The sequence below is a fragment of the Perognathus longimembris genome, chromosome 1, assembly GCF_023159225.1.
Source record: "Perognathus longimembris pacificus isolate PPM17 chromosome 1, ASM2315922v1, whole genome shotgun sequence".
NCBI lineage: Eukaryota > Metazoa > Chordata > Mammalia > Rodentia > Heteromyidae > Perognathus > Perognathus longimembris.
In genome coordinates this window covers 26,142,451-26,162,040 of record NC_063161.1, presented here as the reverse complement: position 1 = coordinate 26,162,040, position 19,590 = coordinate 26,142,451, and the positions used below count along the sequence as shown (strand labels likewise).

General features: G+C 34.1%; 1 protein-coding gene across 1 annotated transcript in view; it reads left to right on the top strand.

Moving 5' to 3' along the window:
• Positions 1–19,590, top strand: part of Lrriq1 (leucine rich repeats and IQ motif containing 1) — a 125,306-nt gene that overhangs the window by 84,920 nt on the left and 20,796 nt on the right. Inside the window, exons 26-27 of the mRNA XM_048358662.1 lie at positions 14,677–14,809; positions 16,904–16,964. Of these exons, the coding sequence (XP_048214619.1) occupies positions 14,677–14,809; positions 16,904–16,964 (194 nt within the window). The remainder of the gene's footprint in view (positions 1–14,676; positions 14,810–16,903; positions 16,965–19,590) is intronic.

Sequence of the window (19,590 nt, the reverse complement as noted above, 5' to 3'; positions counted from 1 at the left end):
CAGGAAGGCAGTGTTACCTATGCAGTTGTGTGAACCTCACTCTCAACTGCTATTTTAAGGGAAAGGTAGAGAATCTCAAATTCAATCAATTATAGGCACAGCATTTGTAAGATTAAAAATATCATGTAAAAGTAAAGTAAGCTGAAATTCCAGAAAAAGTAAAAACACAAGTGCTTCAAAAATAAGCCTACTTCTGTTATCAGTATAGTCCACATCCAGTCATTTGTAGCCTACCACCAAAGCTAGGGAAAGCGAAATGGTTGGAATGAATACTCTGCCACATATTAAATATTCTATTCTCTGAATAGTGACATCATTCTTAATGGAATGACCTTCTGAAGAAATGTTTTTACACACTGTAACTAAGCTGCTTTTCTAGTCTTAAAGATACAATCTCTTTTATTGCCATACTGTTCTCACTGAGGAAAACACGCAAGAATAAATGGGGGAAAAGAATAGAAGTATAATTGGAGAAAATATAAAATGAATAAAAAGTAAGTAGAAACCAATGGATAATTAAGAGAAATAATAATATACATATAAAAAATAAAAATGTACTCAACATCCCTGGCCATAAAGGAAATGCAAACCAAAAAGAACTTTGAGATTCCGTCTCATTCTAGTTATAATGAACATCTTCAAGAGTAAGGCAACAAAAACTACTGGTGAAGTTGCAAGTCAAAGGTAACCCTAATAAAATGTTTGTGGGAATGTAAACTAATTCCTTAAAGCAAACAAACAAAAGACAATTAACTATGATCCAGTATTAGCTGTCTTGGGCACTTATCATAATGAGTGTAAGTCAGGATAAAATAAGGGCACATGTATTGATTGCAGCACTATTCACAATAACCAAGTTATAGAAACAGATTGACAGAATACAATAAAACTGATAGAAACTGATTTCCATCATCTATCTGTCTGTCTGCCTGTCTATCTTTCTGTCTATCTATCTATCTATCTATCTATCTATCTATCTATCTATCATCATCATCATCATCATCATCATCATCATCATCATCATCTATCTCTGTCTTCTACTTCTGTATCTCTATCTTTATCTATAAAATAATTTAGTACCAAGCAAGAATAAGGCCCTAGATTTAACCGGTAACAGAGATAATGAGTGGGCAATGTATACTCCCTGAATACACTGGACAATGAGATGACTCCTGTCTTGGATGAATTAGGTGAGTTAAAGCTGGACAGTGAGAGATTCCATCATACTGCTCACAATGACATGCAATTTGAAATTTATATTTTATTTATTTCTAGAATTTCCCAATAAATTGGAACCCCATTAACAACAGATAATTAGAACAACAGAAAAACTGGAAATATGGGTAGAGTGTGCTGTGGACTATTGCTCAGTGGTAGCAAGGGGATTGCTAAGGAGTTACTTATCCATTATAGGGAGAAATGTGCACTTGGGTTCCTGGGAGAACCAGTGAGAAGACATTGTTGTTTGCATTTCCTTTATGGCCAAGGTTGTTGAATATTTAAGAAAAGGAAGTGAGGAATGAGGGAAAGTGAGAGGGAGGATGAATTTGATGAGGAGATACTCATGTACTCCATGTATGGAAATATCACAATGAAACCTCAAATATACCCTAATAAAAAGAAAAAAGATAAAAGACGACTTCTTCTTCTTCTTCTTCTTCTTCTTCTTCTTCTTCTTCTTCTTCTTCTTCTTCTTCTTCTTCTTCTTCTTTCTTCTTTCTTCTTTCTTCTTCTCCTCCTTTCTTCTCCTCCTTCTTTTCCTTCTTCCTTCTTCCTTCCCCCTCTCCTTCCCCCTCCTCCTCCTTCTCCTTCCCCTCCTCCTCCATTTTCTCCTCCTCTTCCCCCTCCTCCTCCTCCTCCTCTTCCTGTTTTTGGAAGTCCTGGGACTTGAACTCAGAACCTGTACACTGTTCCTGACATTATTTTTGCTCAAGGCTAGCACTCTACCACTTGAATCACAGAACCACTTTCGACTTTTTCTGTTTATGCGGTACTGAGGAATTGAACCAAAGGCTTCATGCATGCTAGGCAAGAACTGTACCACTAAGCCACATTTCCCACCTAGAAAAAACTTTCTTAATTAAGAGTTCAAATTCACTGCTCTACAATTTTCCATTAATACAGATTTTAAAACATTAACTGAAACAGTAAGGTAGTAACTGAATACCTCAGAAACAAGTCAGAGAAAAAAGTCAACAGAAAAATAATTCCTCTATCTTCTCATTGAATACCAAGGTAGTGAGTTTATCAGATAAATAATGTATAAACCATATCTTTCATTTGATGGTAAATATAATGTAGCAGTAAAAGTATGGTAAATTTGTGAAATTTCAAACAGTAAATAAATGAAGACTATAATTGATATTTCAAACTCAACAGACAGCATAAAGAAAACTGATAAAAATAAAGAACTTGGTCTACTGATGTTATATGTTACTATGTGATATGATATATAACATTCCAGAGGCAACACACTGTTTTTTATTTATTAAAATCTTGTTACTTACCTGACCTAAAATACTGACATTTTTCTGCAGAGATTTAAGAAATTCTTCCTGTATTTTGCCAAGTAACTAACAATAAATAAATATATACATTAACAAACAAACATCTGTTACCCCTATAAGCACAGAGACTTTTCAGTTACAATCTCAAATAACTTAAATTCTCCAGGCACCTTAGCATTCTAAAAAAAAAAAATGTATTTTTTAGATCCAGAAGATGGTTTCTGACTTGCAACAGACTACTTGAATGTATCATTTCAATTTTATATCTTGTTTTTCTCATTTCAAAAAAGAAAACAATTGTATATTATCACTTTATTTGGAAAATTATAGCAATTTGTAACAATCTCTATAGTAAATGTACAAAATCAAGTTCTCTACCATAATGAGGTATTTAAACTGTATCATTGGATGCCTTAGTAGATAAGTTGGAATACAATACATACCTCTGTATGCACTCATGTATGTGTATATTATATGCCAGTCTTGGGGTTTGAATTGAGGGCCTGGGCATTGTCCCTGAGATTTTTCACTCAAGGCTAGTGGTCTACAACTTGAGTCACAGTTATATCTTCAGTTTTCCTTAAGATTAACTGAGGATAAGAATCTCGACTTATCTGCCCAGACTCTCAGCCTCCTAAGTAGCTGGGATTACAGGCATGAGCCACCAGACTCTGGCCTCCAAAGTTTATTCTCAATTTGTTGAGTAGCTGTTACAAGAGAAAATAACATGGGATGCCATTTGTTGAGCAAATGGAATGCCACTTAGAAATTTTTATCTATATCACTGTATGTTCATAACATCACTGAGAGAAAAATATAGTTATCATTTTTTGGAAAATGAAACTGAGGTTTTGAATGTATGGGAAAGAATAAGTAGAATTTGAAACCTACACCATCTCTTTGACTCTGAAGTCCAAAGAGTTTCTACTTTAGTAAGAAGTTGTACTCTCCCATGAAATGCCCTTTAATGCATTTCTGAACATGGAAAGGAATGACCTTCTATAATTTACTTAATATACCAGCTGCAGAAATAACACAGAATTTCTTTTTTCTCCTGTGGATAACTTTGGAAAATATGGAATAATTTTGAGGTACAATTTTCTGTATTTGGTCTCAGAGGATTTTGTCAATTTCTTCTAAACTTATTCAGACATTAAATTATGGGGATGACAAAACACAATAAGCACTCTAGCCATAGGAAACTACATGTGAACCAGTTAGAAACCACAGTGTTCCATAATTCTGTGCTTTTCCTATGGCAAGTACTTTCTGAAGAACAGATTTTTCATACATTTCAGAGAATAACTATCTGTGACTATTCAGAGCATATGTTTTGTTAATATTCAGTGCAAACTAAAATAGATTTTGGCTACATATGTTTCTATGTTGCAAAGTATTATGAAACAAAGTTTTTGACGTAAAGATAGAACATTTTTGCCCTTTTTGATTCCTCCTCTTAAAACTTAAATGGAAATGCTTCTATGTAATGGGTTTTTGTTTGCTTTTTAAATTAGGAAAATATTTTTTCATCATTTGTTATATAAAGAACATTCAAGAACATAGACCGTAAATGAGCTTTAAAATTGTGGTTACATTAATTGTGGTTACATATCTTAGTATGGACTGAACCTAATCCATGGAAATCACTTTTTTTTTTCTATATATGTGGTACTGGGGAATCAAACCCAGGGCTTCATGTGTGCGAGGCAAGCACTCTTTCCACTAGGCCATATTCCTAGGGCCGGAAATCACCTGTTTGTTTGTTTTTTTAATTCAAATTTTCCCTATAATTAGGGATTGAAGAAAATTCTCTTTGGCTGTCACCTGAGTCTGTATCCCTAGCTCCACATGTTTTGAAAAGATCTATATTCCAGAAAGCCTTAAAAAATAAGTGTGTATCCTTTGTAGCTTATTGTTAGTGTGATATATACAATGTTTTCCTCTACTGAAAAGTGTATCCACTTACAGAAAATTATAAAAGATATGAATTCCCTAAGAAAAGTGTTTCCCGTCTATGATACAGTCTCACCATGCTAGTACACATATCTCTTTTTATTAAACCTTTGTAAAGTGAATTCATTCAACCTTTCAATTAATCATTCTTGCTTTATGGAACCTTTTGAAGTCTAATGTACATTAGTTCTCATCTTTTTGTTGATTCATTTTATAGAATGGTATTAGTAGCCAATAGTTACATAATTACCAACTACAAAATGTTTTTATAATATGAATGTACAATATTTTAGTACTATAATGATGTTTCTAACTTTTTCTGCCAGTGGCTGATTTTAAAGAAGGCATTATGTGAACCAGCATAGACAAGTCTTACCCTAGGAAGAAATATAGTAATAAATGTTTTGAATATGTAGAATATATGGAAAAGAATACTACATGAATTTTCTGACATGGGAAGGTTAATTTGAACAGAAAAGTCAACTTTAGAATAGATTAAAAATAATTTATACCTATAATCCTAGCTATTTAGGAAGTAGAGAATGGGAAGATTGAAGGTTGAGGCTACCTTGTGTAAAATGTGGGCAAGACCTCATCTCAACCAATAAAAAGCCAGACATGAAGGTACATACCTGTTATCTGAGCAGTAGGGAAGGCAGAAATAGGAGGACCATGGTCTGAACTTGACCAGACTAGTTTAGTGAGACCCTCTTTTAAAGATAACAAAATAGAAAATAGTATTATTATGTGTAGCTTAAGTGGTGGCGCACCTATTTATCAAGGACAAGATCTCTATTTCAAATCTCAGTATTGTCAAAAAGATCAATTCTTCATTGGAACGTTATGTTCTAAGTATAATTTACAAATTAACAGTCTGTGCATGTTGTAACATGGGTTACCTCTACATACTTTGTGGAATTGGAAAGAACCAACAGCGACAGCAAATACCAAAAATAAAGCAAATAATTTAAATATTAAAACTAGTAAGGGCACATAATAAGATAGATATAAGATTTCATTTTGGAATTCATGCTTAGATATGGTAACAAAAGTAGATAAAAGGGAGAAAAAGGAGAAAAAATACAAAATCTGTATTTGCTACTAGCTGGTCCTTGTTAAAGAAAAAACAATAAGTAGGTTTCTAGTTTATAAAATATCACAGATAGATGATCTGGAATGCTATAAAATGAAAAATTCATAGAGATGAAAATACATTGGTAAAATAAAGCATGCACTAACAATATGAAGAATACTAACATAATAAATAGGATGGAACTGAGTTGAGTCTAGATTTTCTATGAGCCCTTCACTAAAAAGAGGGGAAAGTTGATAATTTTAGATTCTTTTAAGTTTGACACGTACATTGTAATTTTTAGGGTAAAAATTAAGTGAATATGTTTAATGACTATCACATGACTTCAAAAATTATCATTGATCCCCAGTCCCTTCCCCTCTCTCTGCTTCCTAGGCACAGTGAGATAATGAAGCTCTTGTTCACATCTCCTGCTTCTATGATGGTCTGCCCTAGCTATGGGATCAAGAGATTACAGGCTTAACTCTCTGAAACCATAAGACAAAATCAATTGTTTTTCTCATTTAAGTTGTTTTTGTCACCTATTCATTTGCATCAATGAGAAAAGTAAATGAGAATATTGATACTGAGAAAAGAGCCTTTCTTCGCTGTGACTAAACTTGTCCATGTGGGTCTAAAGCCTTTCGGCTAGTTTGTATGAGTAATTGGGAAGTATTAGGATGTGGACCACAGGTTATCCTAGAATGCTGAATATTCACCTTAGTAATTCTAGTGGTAGTTCCTGAAACTAAATTACAGAAATGTTAACAGGAAATACTGTGATCATGAGATTTCAGATGAGATGAAGGAATTAATCAGAAATTGGATGAATATCCATTTGCGTTACATGCTGGCAAAGAAAATGGCTGTATTTTATGTCTATCCTGAATTTTGAAAGCGGTTGACATGAAGGATAGTAGTTCAAAGAAAACACATGCTGGAAAATCCATGAGATTCTTATCTCCAATTAACCACCAAAAAGCCATAATGGAACTATAGCTCAGTTGGTAGAGCACCAGCCTCAAGTGGAAAAAGCTAAGGACAGTGACCAGGTCTTGAGTTCAAGCCCAAAACTGGCATGGTAAACAAACAAATAAGAGATGACTCTAAAGGAAATGTTTTAATTAATTTGGTGAAGGCCAACATTAGAGACAGTTCAATATTTTACTGGTTGAATAGTTGTTGCTGGCTGCCTTTAGCCAAGTTTACAGTTCTGTAAATGAGCAGAAGCTCTGTGTGGTGTGGCAGATGTTGGAGACAAGAAATCCTAAATTAAGACCAGCCCCGACAAATCCTATCCCCCAAAGAAAATGCAAACAAATAGGTTACATACATGTCTCCACTGTAGAGCAACAGAATAGTGAAAGAGAGGGGACAGGTGGGAAACAGAGACAGACACAGACAGAGACAGAGAATCCTCAGGAATTAACTAGACCAACTAATAGAAGACCATCTGATTTGACAGCTGGAGGCTATGAAAATGAAAACTCATTGAAAAGACTTTCCTGTATGGAGACAGAGCCTCCAGGCCGTCCTGGTCACACTGGGTTGCCTGAGATGGTATTTCCCAGAATTACTTTCACTTGATTCAGCTTTCCTAGGACTGAGCAGAAACTGCAGCCCACTATCTGAGAGGGCCTACTGACTGCCGTAGCTGACAGAACACCTTTTTTGGAATCATGTTGGATTTCTAAACTTGTAAAATTAAGAGTTAAAGGGTCTTTGAGACTCAAAGGGAAGCCTGAGAGACCAGGCAATGTGTGACTGAGTCAGAATCAAAAGTAGTTCCTGGGAGAATGATGTTGAAGGTGACTGAAGTCAAAGTTGCTATAGAGGCGCCAAGATGTTGGTGAAGCCAGGAACTGAGAATATTTGCTCAGGGTACCTATAGGCAATGAATGTACCCAGACTACAAGAGAGAGGTCCTGTGGGCAGCCAACAGCAAGCATAATGGCACGACTTCTTCAGCCTTTTGGATTTCACATCACATGCACTACACATTCTGGATGTCAGACATGAGCTATAGGAGTGAGCCAATCTAAGTTTGTCCAGTAATTTCTTCCTATTTTTGTTCCATGGGAACATATGCTAAAGGTCATGTATGTGAACAAATGTAGCCTTGTTTGGTTGTTTTTTTCTTTTACACAGGCCCCAGCCTTGTCTCTGAGTAACTTGGTGTTTTGAAGAATGTTAAAAGTCAATTTAGCTTGGGGAGATTCATTCTGGATTATGAGACAGTCTTAAGTCTTTGGAAGGTCTATGCAGAATATTATGCTTTGAAAATTAAATATCCTCACGTGCTTCTGTATTCATTTCTAGGTCCCTAGTTGGTAGTGCCACTTGAGGAGGTTGTAGAAACTTGAAGAATTAGCTGAGCAAAAAGAAGCCAGGGGCAGCGCTCAGGCCCTGAGTTCAAGCCCCAGGACTGGCAAAGACAAAACAAAACAAAAACAAAAATGAAGTGAAGAAATGCCTCTGTCACTGGTTGACAATGCTCGGTTACTATTCCCAGCCACATATGCCAAGCATCTATGGACTGAACACTGGATCCATGAGCCAAAGTGTATCTTTCCTGCTTTGAGTTGCTCATGTCAGTACTCAGGAGACAAATGTAGGAGGATTCATAATAATTAATTAATGGAGGTGGATTAATAATAATAATACCCAACGCAAAAAGACCAGGGGCATGTCTCAAGTAGCAGAGCATTTGCTGCAAATGAGTGACAAGCACAGTGGATTCAAGTTTCAATAACACCAAAAAGTTTAAAATTTTTAAAGAAAAGATTTTTTATATCAGGATTTTTGTTACAATGATGATAAAATGCTTTTGATACTTACAAAGTAGTATGGCAGATTCAAAAATAATATGAAGAGAAACTAATGGTGTACCAAGGAGAAGAAAAATGTCCAAATCTATACAGGGAGATTTTTAACACCATTGCTTCTAGTAATTTATAGAATAAATATTAAAAATGATATAGGCTTGAACACTTTCTATCTCAAGCAAAACCAAACCAAAACAAAAACAAACAAAAAAAACAAAAAAAAAACACCACTTGTCAAACTTCAACTTACCCTGACCACAAAACATGTCTCAAATTTTTCCCAAGGATTTCAGATTTAGTGTAGTGCATTTTCTGAATTTAATGGTACAAATGCAGGACACTTAGATAAATGGGGGAAAAAATCCTCATTCAGATGGAAACAAAAAACACACTTGGAAAAAATCAAATAGAAGAAAGCAGGCTGGATTTTAAACATTATGCAATAGCAAAAGCATATATATTATAAGAAAAATAGAAAAAGTCTAGAATCAATAACGCTAAAATTATTTTGCCAGGATTATAATGTTTACAACTGCACAAAAAATGGATGGCAGTGGTATTTATGCGACCATATTTTGATAACCAAGGTACTCACATCATCACTCTATTATTTTGTTGAGTGGACCCAAGTTTGGAAGACCCATCATATTAACACTCCCTGAGGGAGTTTAGGTTAGACAGAGGACTATTTTCCAAGGATAATTAAATTGAGAGGTGAAACAAGAGAGACTCGTGTCAAAGAAACCTCCTTCATGGTTATTAGTAAGCAATTGCTTATTGGAAATAAAGACAATTAGGACCATATACTTGTCGTATCTCTTAGAAACTGATTTTACTTTATGGAAGAAATACAAAACTCCATATATATTACGAAACAGCATACAATTTTAAAAGTATCTGTTCCAAATTTAGGATCTTTGTACACTCACCTTCACAAAACTGCTTTGCCTAGGTTTGGGGTTAATTCTGTGATGGTTCCCTCTAGGCCAGTGATTGCTGAGACTCTTGAGCTTACTGCAGTTTACCCATACAGATAGATTCTCCTTCAGACAAACTGAATGCTAGCCTGTGCCAAGAGAGATGGCATAAAGGAAAATGTCATTTTCCTTAAAAGGAATAAAAAAGACTACAGTTATTAGATACTGTATTATATCTCTTTATTTCATAGTATTGCTATATTTATTGGAAGATAAGAGGAGTAGGACAGAGCGGGAAGGCAAATACTTTGTGTAACATCACAAAGCTTGTGAGTGAAAACCTATCTTAGGAAGTCATTTCCCAGGCCAATACAAATAGGGATGAGGTAAAGCACCTCCTTTTATGGACTAAGTCAGTTTGTTTTAAACTTCTTATTCTCAACTTTTTATAATGGGAAATCAGTGTTGTGACAGATTCATAGGATTTAATAGAGAACAATTTTATAGTTTATGATTACTGAGTAATTCTAAAACCCATATTCTGTGGATACTTTAGCTATTTAGCATTACTTACAAATGAATGCATACTAGGGTAGAGTCTAAAGGTTCTGATGAAGCTTGACACAACACTGTTACTGCTGCTGTCTTGATTCACTTTGGTATTTTGTTCCTCATGGATTTTTGCATTGATTTTGATTTGATAACATTACAGTCAAATAGGAGACTTGTCTTCATCACAGGGTCCTTTGGCACCCTCTTCAGTTTTGTTCCTAAAGCAAGTGCCTCATTTGTCCCACTTGGTGACAGCAAGAATAGAGATATGTTCATTTACATATGATTTGAATAACCTAAAATTTTATTTTTTTCCTGAATTTTGTGACTGTCATGGGAGAATGTGAAGTACTACTTGTGTTATACTAGGAAGATATTTACAAAGAGCTACAACTCAAATCAAACTTTAAAAAATGGTAAAAGATACTACCTTTTAGGTATAAATACACACAACAGAGCACATTATAATTACAGGATAAACACAACTTCATCTACTTTGTTAAAGGACATTCCTGTTATTTCAGAGGAATCCAAGAAAACCTAGGGATTTTATACTGAAAATAAGCTTTCACAACCCAAATATTTTAAAAGATAATTTGCTAGCTTAACATTTATTTTACTTTCCTAAGGGTCCTTCATGTACTATTGTGTACTATTCCACCCCAAACAGACCTTTTTAAAATATAATTCAAATGTCAAAACTAACCAACCTTTTCATTCTATTACTTTCTTTATCCTCCCTGCCATAAAATAAAGTGAAATATGTAAAGAAATGATGAATGCTAAAATTAGCCTTTGACCTTGCATCTAGCTTTTGGCTGTAGTCCCAAATTTTCTGTTTTTAAACTTTAGTACTGACAGTCCTCTTTTTACACATGAAGTCATTTTTCCTCAGTGGTCAATTACACATAGACTTAAATGTATTTTTTAAAGAATAGGGATGTTGCTTGTCACACACAAATGGCTCTCAGAGAATTATTGATTTCCTGCCAGGCCTGCCAACTTTCCAGCAGCAGATTGGAATGATTAAGGAAGATGCCATAAACAGCCTATCAACAAGTATTTATATAGATGTTAATAAATTAAAATTCTCTTAGCATCACTTTTTTGCCAAATTCCAGTTTTACTTGAGCTTTTATTTGTGAGGTATGATGCAATAATGTCTTTTTATAAACATATTTATATCATGTATATTTTATAATTAAATTTTAGTATTTCCAGCCTATGATACAGACTCAATCGTTTATCAGAACTTAAAATGTAGATTTCCCTTACATAAAGACACATTTTGTTTAGCGACAAGCATGTCCTCCCAAAGCTTTTCATAAAGAAATTAACTCATTTCTATCCATGAAATCAAAAATACTTAAAAATTATATTACTAAGAAAAGCCATTAGGGGAAAAGGAAATAGTCGTGGGAAATTTAGCATATGTATTAAAAATATAAATACTTAGCTTTATTTTTGGTGTGCCTTAAATGAGAATCAAATCTTAATCATCCTCATTATAGAATATTATGCTACATTAAAATTTAGTAAAATGAGCTATTTGAAGGTATGGATTCAGTGAATACTTTTATTTTGCTTCTCATGAAGAAAAGAGTAACATTTTCATTAACTTTAAAATTATTTCATTTTTTTGTGAACTTCTTAAAGTTAATGTGCCTAACTCTAAGATGATGTACACTGTGGACCTATGAAGAAATAGTCTTTTTGTTCTATATTTTAGTTTGCTACATTTAATTTTCCATGTTTATCCAATCTAATTGAGAATTTAAAAACTAAAGCTTGTAAGTTAATCACTGGGCTCCAGTGACTCACGCCTGTAATCTTTGCTACTCAGTAGGCTGAGATATGAAGATCATGGTGCAAACCCAGGCCATCAGGAAAGTCCAAGAGACTCTTACCTACAATTAACCACCACAAAACCAGAAGTGGTGCCGAGACTCAAAGTAATAGAACACTAGCCTTGAGCAAAAGAGCTCAGGGAAGCCCCCAGACCTTGAGTTCAAGCCCAAAAACTGACTAAGAAAAAAAAAAGTAAGTTAACAATATTTAGACATGTTATTACCTATAATACAGAGTTGTCTGCATGCTAAAAATCTCTACTACCTAGCCATACTTTTCTAAGAATACAAAGAGATTTAATCAATTCAGACCCTTTATTTCAGCAATGTTTGCTGAGCACTATTGTGTTATCAAGAACATATATTAAACTTGGTGGTACTAGTGTCTCACATCTGTAAATTCTAGCCTCTGGAGAAGCTGAGACTTCAAGAATTGAGAAGAGCCATGTTTGTCATTTTGCATCACTGTGACAACATTTCTGAGAATATCATTGCAAAGGATGAAGAAATTGTTTTGACTTATAGATTCATAGACTTCAGTCCATTCATTTGGGTACAAAGTCAGGCAAAACATCATGGAGGAAAGCATGAAGTTGAACAAAGCAGCTTACCTTCTGGCAGGCAGGAAGCAGAAAGAGCAAATAGGAAGTGACAAGATACAGCCTTCGATAGCCCACAAGAACTTCCCTCCTCTGATTCCAAATCATACTAATAGTTCAATCAGCTTGAATCAATTAATGGAATAGTCAAATATTGAGGTTAGAGCCCTCATAATCCAACCATCTACAAACAATGATGCACTGAGGATATATAGATATAGATATAGATATATAGTATATGGGAGCTGGGAATATGGCCTACTGGTAAAGTGCTCACCTCAAAATGTATTGTAACGATAAATGGATGTGTCAACATAGAAGCACCTCGTACAACTAATTGATGTTAAGAGTCTTTCGGGTTTAAGAAATATGGAAAATAAGTTTTGAAAAAAATTGCTTTCTTATAAATAAATAATGTGTGCTTTAAAATAAAGAAGCATGCATATATAAAGAAAACTGTAGTAGAGATGTCAAGAGTCAAAGAAAGGCATTTGCTGGTGGCTTATCATGTAATCCTAGTTACTCAGAAGGTTGAGATCTGAAGATCACACACAGCTCAATGCCTGCCCACATAGAAAATCTGTGAGATTCTGCCTCCAATTAATCATCCAATAGCTGGAAGTGGAGTTGTGACTTAACTGACAGAGCTCAAGTCTTGAGTGAGAAAGCTGTGGGACAATGCTTAGGCCCTGTTCAAGCCCTAATATTGGCATGTTATACACACACACACACACACACACACACACACACACACACACACTCACAGGCACACACACAGCATGACTTTTGTCTCAGGTTCCTGATTGAGGGAATAGAAGCAAGAAACAGAGAAGGAGGAAAGGACATAGGTAAAGGCTTCACCAGTCTTCATACTGAATGATGGTTTCTTTAATATTGAAAGGAAAGCTTTACTAGATAGCCTTACTAAATGAACATTTGTCAAATAATCCAGGTCTCCAGTATTCTTCCTACACACAAAGCCAGAAAGACTTCTTCATGAACTCCTCCTTTTCAGTGATATCATTACCTCCCCCAAAAATTCTCATTTGCATCTAGCCAGCATCACCTCTATGTTTGTTCTGTCTCTTACACTGAACTTCTGCCAACACGTCAATCTATGCTTTATGGGATAAAATTATTAATATGAATTGGACTCTTATAGTGGAATCTCTCCTCTTTACTTTGGGACTAGTTCAGTATGTTGTCTGAGTTCTGATGTGAAAGGCTTATGAAGTGTTATTGTAGACTTGAAGAAAATATACAAAACACAAGTGCTTTAAAAAGTAACTGTTGGTAGAAAATGCCACTAGTTTTTGAAACAAAAGGCAGAGATGGGGCTGGGAATATGGCCTAGTGGTAAAGTGCTTGCCTTGTATACATGAAGCCCTGGGTTCAGTTCTTTAGCACCGTGTATGTAGAAAAGGCCACAAGTGGCACTGTGGCTCAAGAGATACAGTGCTAGCCTTGAGCAAAAAGAAGCCAGGGACAATGCTTAGGCCCTGAGTTCAAGCCCCAGAACTGGCAGAAAAAAAACCAAGAAAAACAAAAAGGCAGAGATGCTTTTAACTAAACTACACTTGTTATAATGGTATTTTCTATATATTAAGCATAGGTAAAGTTCTAATCTGGCGCTCAACTGCTCATCAGAATCTGTAAACTTTAAGGGTTATATTTTATTTTCCCTTCCTTAAATATTATATATAGTATGAATACGTATATATATATATATGTCTTTTCTCATCTTCTATATGTATTCCATTCTCATCTCTTTGTAACACTATTCCTGTCATTAAAACATACCATAAGCAATGATCCCTAAAATGTGACATATATTATGCCCATGTATTAGGCATATATGAAAATGCCACAGTGACATAGAGTGAAGCTCATTATTTTGTATAATTAATGTTTACTAATAATAACTATACCTTATATTACATTATTACATTACATAAACCAAGCTTCATGGTATGTATAATTTAAATTCTGTTTCAAATATATACAATAAAATCTGTAAATTCTACATGTAGTTAATTAAGACTGATAATTAAACAGTGAACATTATGATTAGCCTAAAAAGACATGCTAATGAGTATATATATATATATACATATATTTCTCATATGAGAAGAGTTCTACTGTCTATCAAAATAACTGCATTTCTAGGTGAGAACTAAAACCCTAGAATTCTTAAACGATGGTTATATTGAGTCACTTCCTTCATTTTTCAAATTAGGTTTAAACTCAAGCAGGAAAAGTAATTTGAAGTGATTGACAATCTTTTCCTTATGGCAGATTTAGTCACCATGATTTAGTCAGTTTCTTAGGATGAAATTTTTATCCCCAGTGGGTCAGTGAAGGTTTGCTCTCCTCAAATAACAAATATACCATACTGCTTCCTCAGCTAAGGAAGAAGACTTGACTCACAAGGACACCTCTGCAAATGAAAGATTAGAACGGAGAAGAGAATACACATCCCAGTGGCTTCACACACAGGTTGGGATTCATGGAACAACCAGTTCTAGAAATATGAAATGGTGAGGTCATTTCCTTTAAATTAGATTTTTGTATTGTAAATATATCTTGAAAAATGAAACCTAGGTTAATTGTGCTAAAACAAACAAGACTTTTTAGCCAAAGGCAAATACACCACATTGCCGTTATAAAAAGGCTTTTCACATAGAATCAATTTAATTGTTCTTTGTATTTTCACCATGAAATATTTGAGAAGAGCTCACTTCTGTAATGCATAAAACCAAAAGATGAGCTACATATATTATTTTGATTTATAAAGTAAAAGTGATAACTATTCAATTTTTCTAAGTGTATACATGTATTATATTTCAATTTGTTTTTGTTATTTATAAATTTAACAGTTAAAATTTTAGATTAATGCATTTATATATGATGAACTCTATCCATTTGACTCCTCTTAAAAGTTGGGAACAATATGAAAGCAAAAATAAAAATAGCATTGTATCATTTTATAATCTGAATTATATCCTATTTTATTTTGAAAAAGAATGTAGAAATAAAGTCATTAGTATTGGGGAATGTTTACTTTCATATACAATTTTATTTATTTAATTTATTTATTTATACAATTTTATTTATTCAAATTAATGCAAATATGATTTATTTTATGTAGATAGTTAGCAATTTAGCTTAAAATTCATAAGGAGATCACCCTTAGAACTATAAACATATATTATAAAGTTCATCAGTAAGCTTCTATATTAAGCCATAAGGTTTTCTGCAGAAAGCCAAAAGTATACATGTAGTATGATGAAAAATAAGATCACAGTTTTCACTATCAATTTCAAATACACCCAAACATTTACCAATGTCACTTACTAAGAATCCTGTATTTGAACTGATGGAACAATAATCATTTGTTCATAGAATTTCTATTTTGAATGTATAATAAATTAAGGGATAGATTTTAATTTCTTTTAAGTTTTTTAAAAAAAAGATGCTCTTTAATAGTTAAATGTCATTTTTTGCAACAAAAGGCAGAGATGCTTTTAACTAAACTACACTTGTTATAATGGTATTTTCTATATATTAAGCATAGGTAAAGTTCTAATCTGGGGCTCAACTGCTCATCAAAATCTGTAAATTTTAAGGGTTATATTTTATTTTTCCTTCCTTAAATATTATATGTATGTATATATATATATCCTTTCTCATCTTCTATATGTATTCTATACCCATCTCTTTGTAACACTTTAACCATCATTAAAACATACCATAAGCAGTGCTAGTGGCTCATGCCTGGATCGTAACTACTCAGGAGGTTGAGTCTGAGGATGGAGGTTCAAAGCCAGCCAGGGCAGAAAAGTGTGTGAGACTCTTATCTCCAATAAACTACTCAGAAAGAGCCAGAAGTGCTGCTATGGCTCAAGTGGTAGAGTGCTAGTGTTGAGCACAAAGAGGTTCAGAGGCAATCCCAGGACCAGCAAAAAAATAAAATGAAAGAAAATAAAAACAAAAGTCAAATATCGCTATTCAGTTTTTAAATAGGAGCTCATTACATTCATTAAATGCAATTAACAACCTAGAGCTATTTTTAAAGTAAGAAGTTTTATCTTTCCCAAATATTTTGCAGAGGCGAAATATTCCAAATTTCTCCTATTTAAAAACTGTAATTGTTACATCTTGCAGCATATTTTCTTTGATATGGTTATATTTCATAAAGAAGGATAGCATTGTTTGTGCTGTTGACTCAGTTGTATAATCCTAGGTACTCCGAAGGCTGTGATCTGAGGATAGAGTTTCAAAACCAGCCTAGACCTGAAAATCAATGAGATTCTTTTTTTCCTATTAAGCACCAAAAAAGCTTGGAATGGCACTGTGGATCAAGTGGTAAAGCATTAGCCTTGAGCCAGAAATCACAGGGACAGTGGGGAGGCTCTGTGTTGAAGGAAGGCCCAGGACCAGTACCAAAAAAACGAAGGGGAGGTGTATCAAATTCTTATGTAGATGTTTATGGAAAGATGTGAATTTTTGCTTAGCCTTGTATATAATCTAATTTATAAAGAACTATATAAATAGTTCATTTGTTCCCTTTGAACATATCTTTTTATATTCCTTCACATTAACATTATAATGTGTTTTTTTTCACTGTGTAGCAATCACTTCTTGCCTGAGTTAGACCCAGATGTACTAAATGGTGGAAGAGTTCAACTTGTGGTAAGAAATGTGTTGAAAGTTATTGAAAAAGGTTGTTGACACCAGTGCTCAATAAGTAGCACTTTAATATATGGCTACATTAATTTGAACCATGAAAATATCACAACTCTGTCTCTGTAGGGTAATTTTTAAAATATCATGCATTATAATAAGAACACCATTTCTTCACTCATACTAGAACTTTACAATATGAAATTGTGTTTAAAGCATTAATTTTATTTGACAGATGTAAAAATAATAGCATACTACCATTTTTAAATGAAGTTAGTCTGAATGGAAAATTGCTTAAGGAATTTTTCAGAGAAGAATTTGTAGACTATGATTTTCAGAAAGCAGCAAAGTATCCTCCCAATTGTCAAATAAAAATAATATTAATTTGAGTTCAACCATTCTAAGAAATATATAGTGCCTTGGCTAACTGGAGACTCAGAGAAAGTTTTTTACAAGATATTAGAAAATAAAAGTACCATTTTCTTCATTTGCTCCAAGAAAGTGGACCTGGGTATTTGCCCAGCTGGGACCAGGTCTTAACTAAAGGAGAAAAATGAACACAAATGATTTCAATTTCTGCAAACAATATCCATGTTAAAAAGATGAATATTTTTATGTCCATTCTGTGGCATGAACTCAGTGGGTGACTGCTGACCATGAGCTAGTTTAATCAAGGCTGGAACTTTACCACTTCAGTAACAGCTGCAATTCCAGCTTTTTAGGGTTAATAGGAGATAAGAGTCTCACATTCTTTCTCGTGGAGGTTAGCTTCACACCTCAATCCTCAGATCTCAGTCTTCTGAGTAGGAAGCAAGTATTGTAAGGGTGAGCCACTGGCTCCAGCAAAAGGAAAAAAATTTCATGGAATAAAAATGATCAAATGTGAATGAAGCCCAGATGGTCTGCAAATGAAGAAAGCATAAATTCTAGAAATAAAAATTATCATTTAAATGTAAACTACATACAAGAGTTAGTAAATTAGTAAGTAACATACCAAAGAACTACAAGTAGATTTTTAGCTGATTTCATATCAGAAGTAGTTTAAAAAGACAATAAATTTTATTCATAAGAACAAAGATAAATATTAATACCATTAAAATACTGTTTCCTATTCATTAATAATGGACAATAATATGGTATTGCAGAAGCTAAAGCATGTCAAATGATTATGGGAAAACATCATTTCTATTGCATTCCAAAATATATCAGAATACAAGTCAAGGGTACAGACAGTTGTACTCTGCTTGAATTAAATACATTTACCAAAACTCATGAGTCTCATTTCAGGTTATTCAGAAAATATCTTCTGAGATTTTGACACTTGAATGTTTTACAGTAATCTTCTGTGTGTGTGTGTCTGTGTGTGTGTGTGTGTGTGTGTGTGTGTGTGTGTGTGTGTTTGATATTGTTTGTTTTGACAGTCACGGTAGGGCTTGAACTTCAAGGCATAGCACTGTCCCTGAGCTTTTTCACTCAAGGCTAGTGCTCTACAACCTGAGCCACAATGCCACTTTAAAAGCCTCAAGGGATTTTCTTCCTGGGCTGGCTTTAAACCTTGTTCCTCAGATCCAGCCACCTGAGTAGTTAGGATACAGGCGTGAGCCACTAGTGAGGCACTAAGCCTCTATTTTTATAAATAGAAGTTCATTCTAAAGTGCTGTAAGGTATAGATTTGAAAATATATAAAGCAATAACTATCATAATCTTCTTAACATTGTCAAGTTCTGTACATAATCATATTGCTGTACTTTCATATGATAGAGAATACAGTTGAATTTCTTACATCACCACAAACAAATTAGCAATGCATTTGCAGCAGTTATGGCTATGAGACCACTAGATAATAAAAAAAAAATCATCATATTCATTATACTCTTTTCTCTTTTTGTCCATTTCTGGTGATTGAATTGGAAACTTTAAGCTTCCCAAGCAGTAGTAGGGAAAAAAAGGGATAGAGGGAGGGAAGACGGGAAGGAAGAAGAGAGGGATGAAAGGAGAAGGAAAAGGAAGGAAGGAGAGATGGAGGCAGAAATGAAGGAAGGACTAAAAAGAACCAGGAAGGAAGGAAAGAAAGAATGCCCAAATAATCAGAATAAATTTTGATAGAGTGAGGGAGGAAGTAAAGAAAGAAGAAGGAAGGAAGGACAAAGAGGAAGGGAGGAAGGAAGGAAGGAAAGAAAAAGAGAGAAAGAAAGAAAGAAAGAGAGAGAGAAAGAGAAAGGAAGAAAGAAAAAGGAAGAAAGAAAGAAAGAGAGAGAAAGAGAAAGAAAGAAAGAGAGGAAGAGAAAGAAAGAAAATGGAAGGAAGGAAGAGCCAAAGGGAAAAAGGATAAATGAAACAAATGTGTCTTATTGATATTTGGCAATTTTTTTGTCATTAATACCCATGCAATATGATCTAAAATTATTTACATAGTATTTGTTATATTTGATGTTGTAAGTAATGTATAGATGATTTAAAGTGGAAAAGATGATTGAGTATACTTTACAAGAAGATATTGTGTGATTTTCACACTAAAGCCACCAGCACAACAATGTTCATTGCAGCACAATTTGTAATAGCTAGAATCTGGAACCAACCCAGATGCCCCTTAGTAGACGAATGGATCAGGAAAATGTGGTACATATACACAATG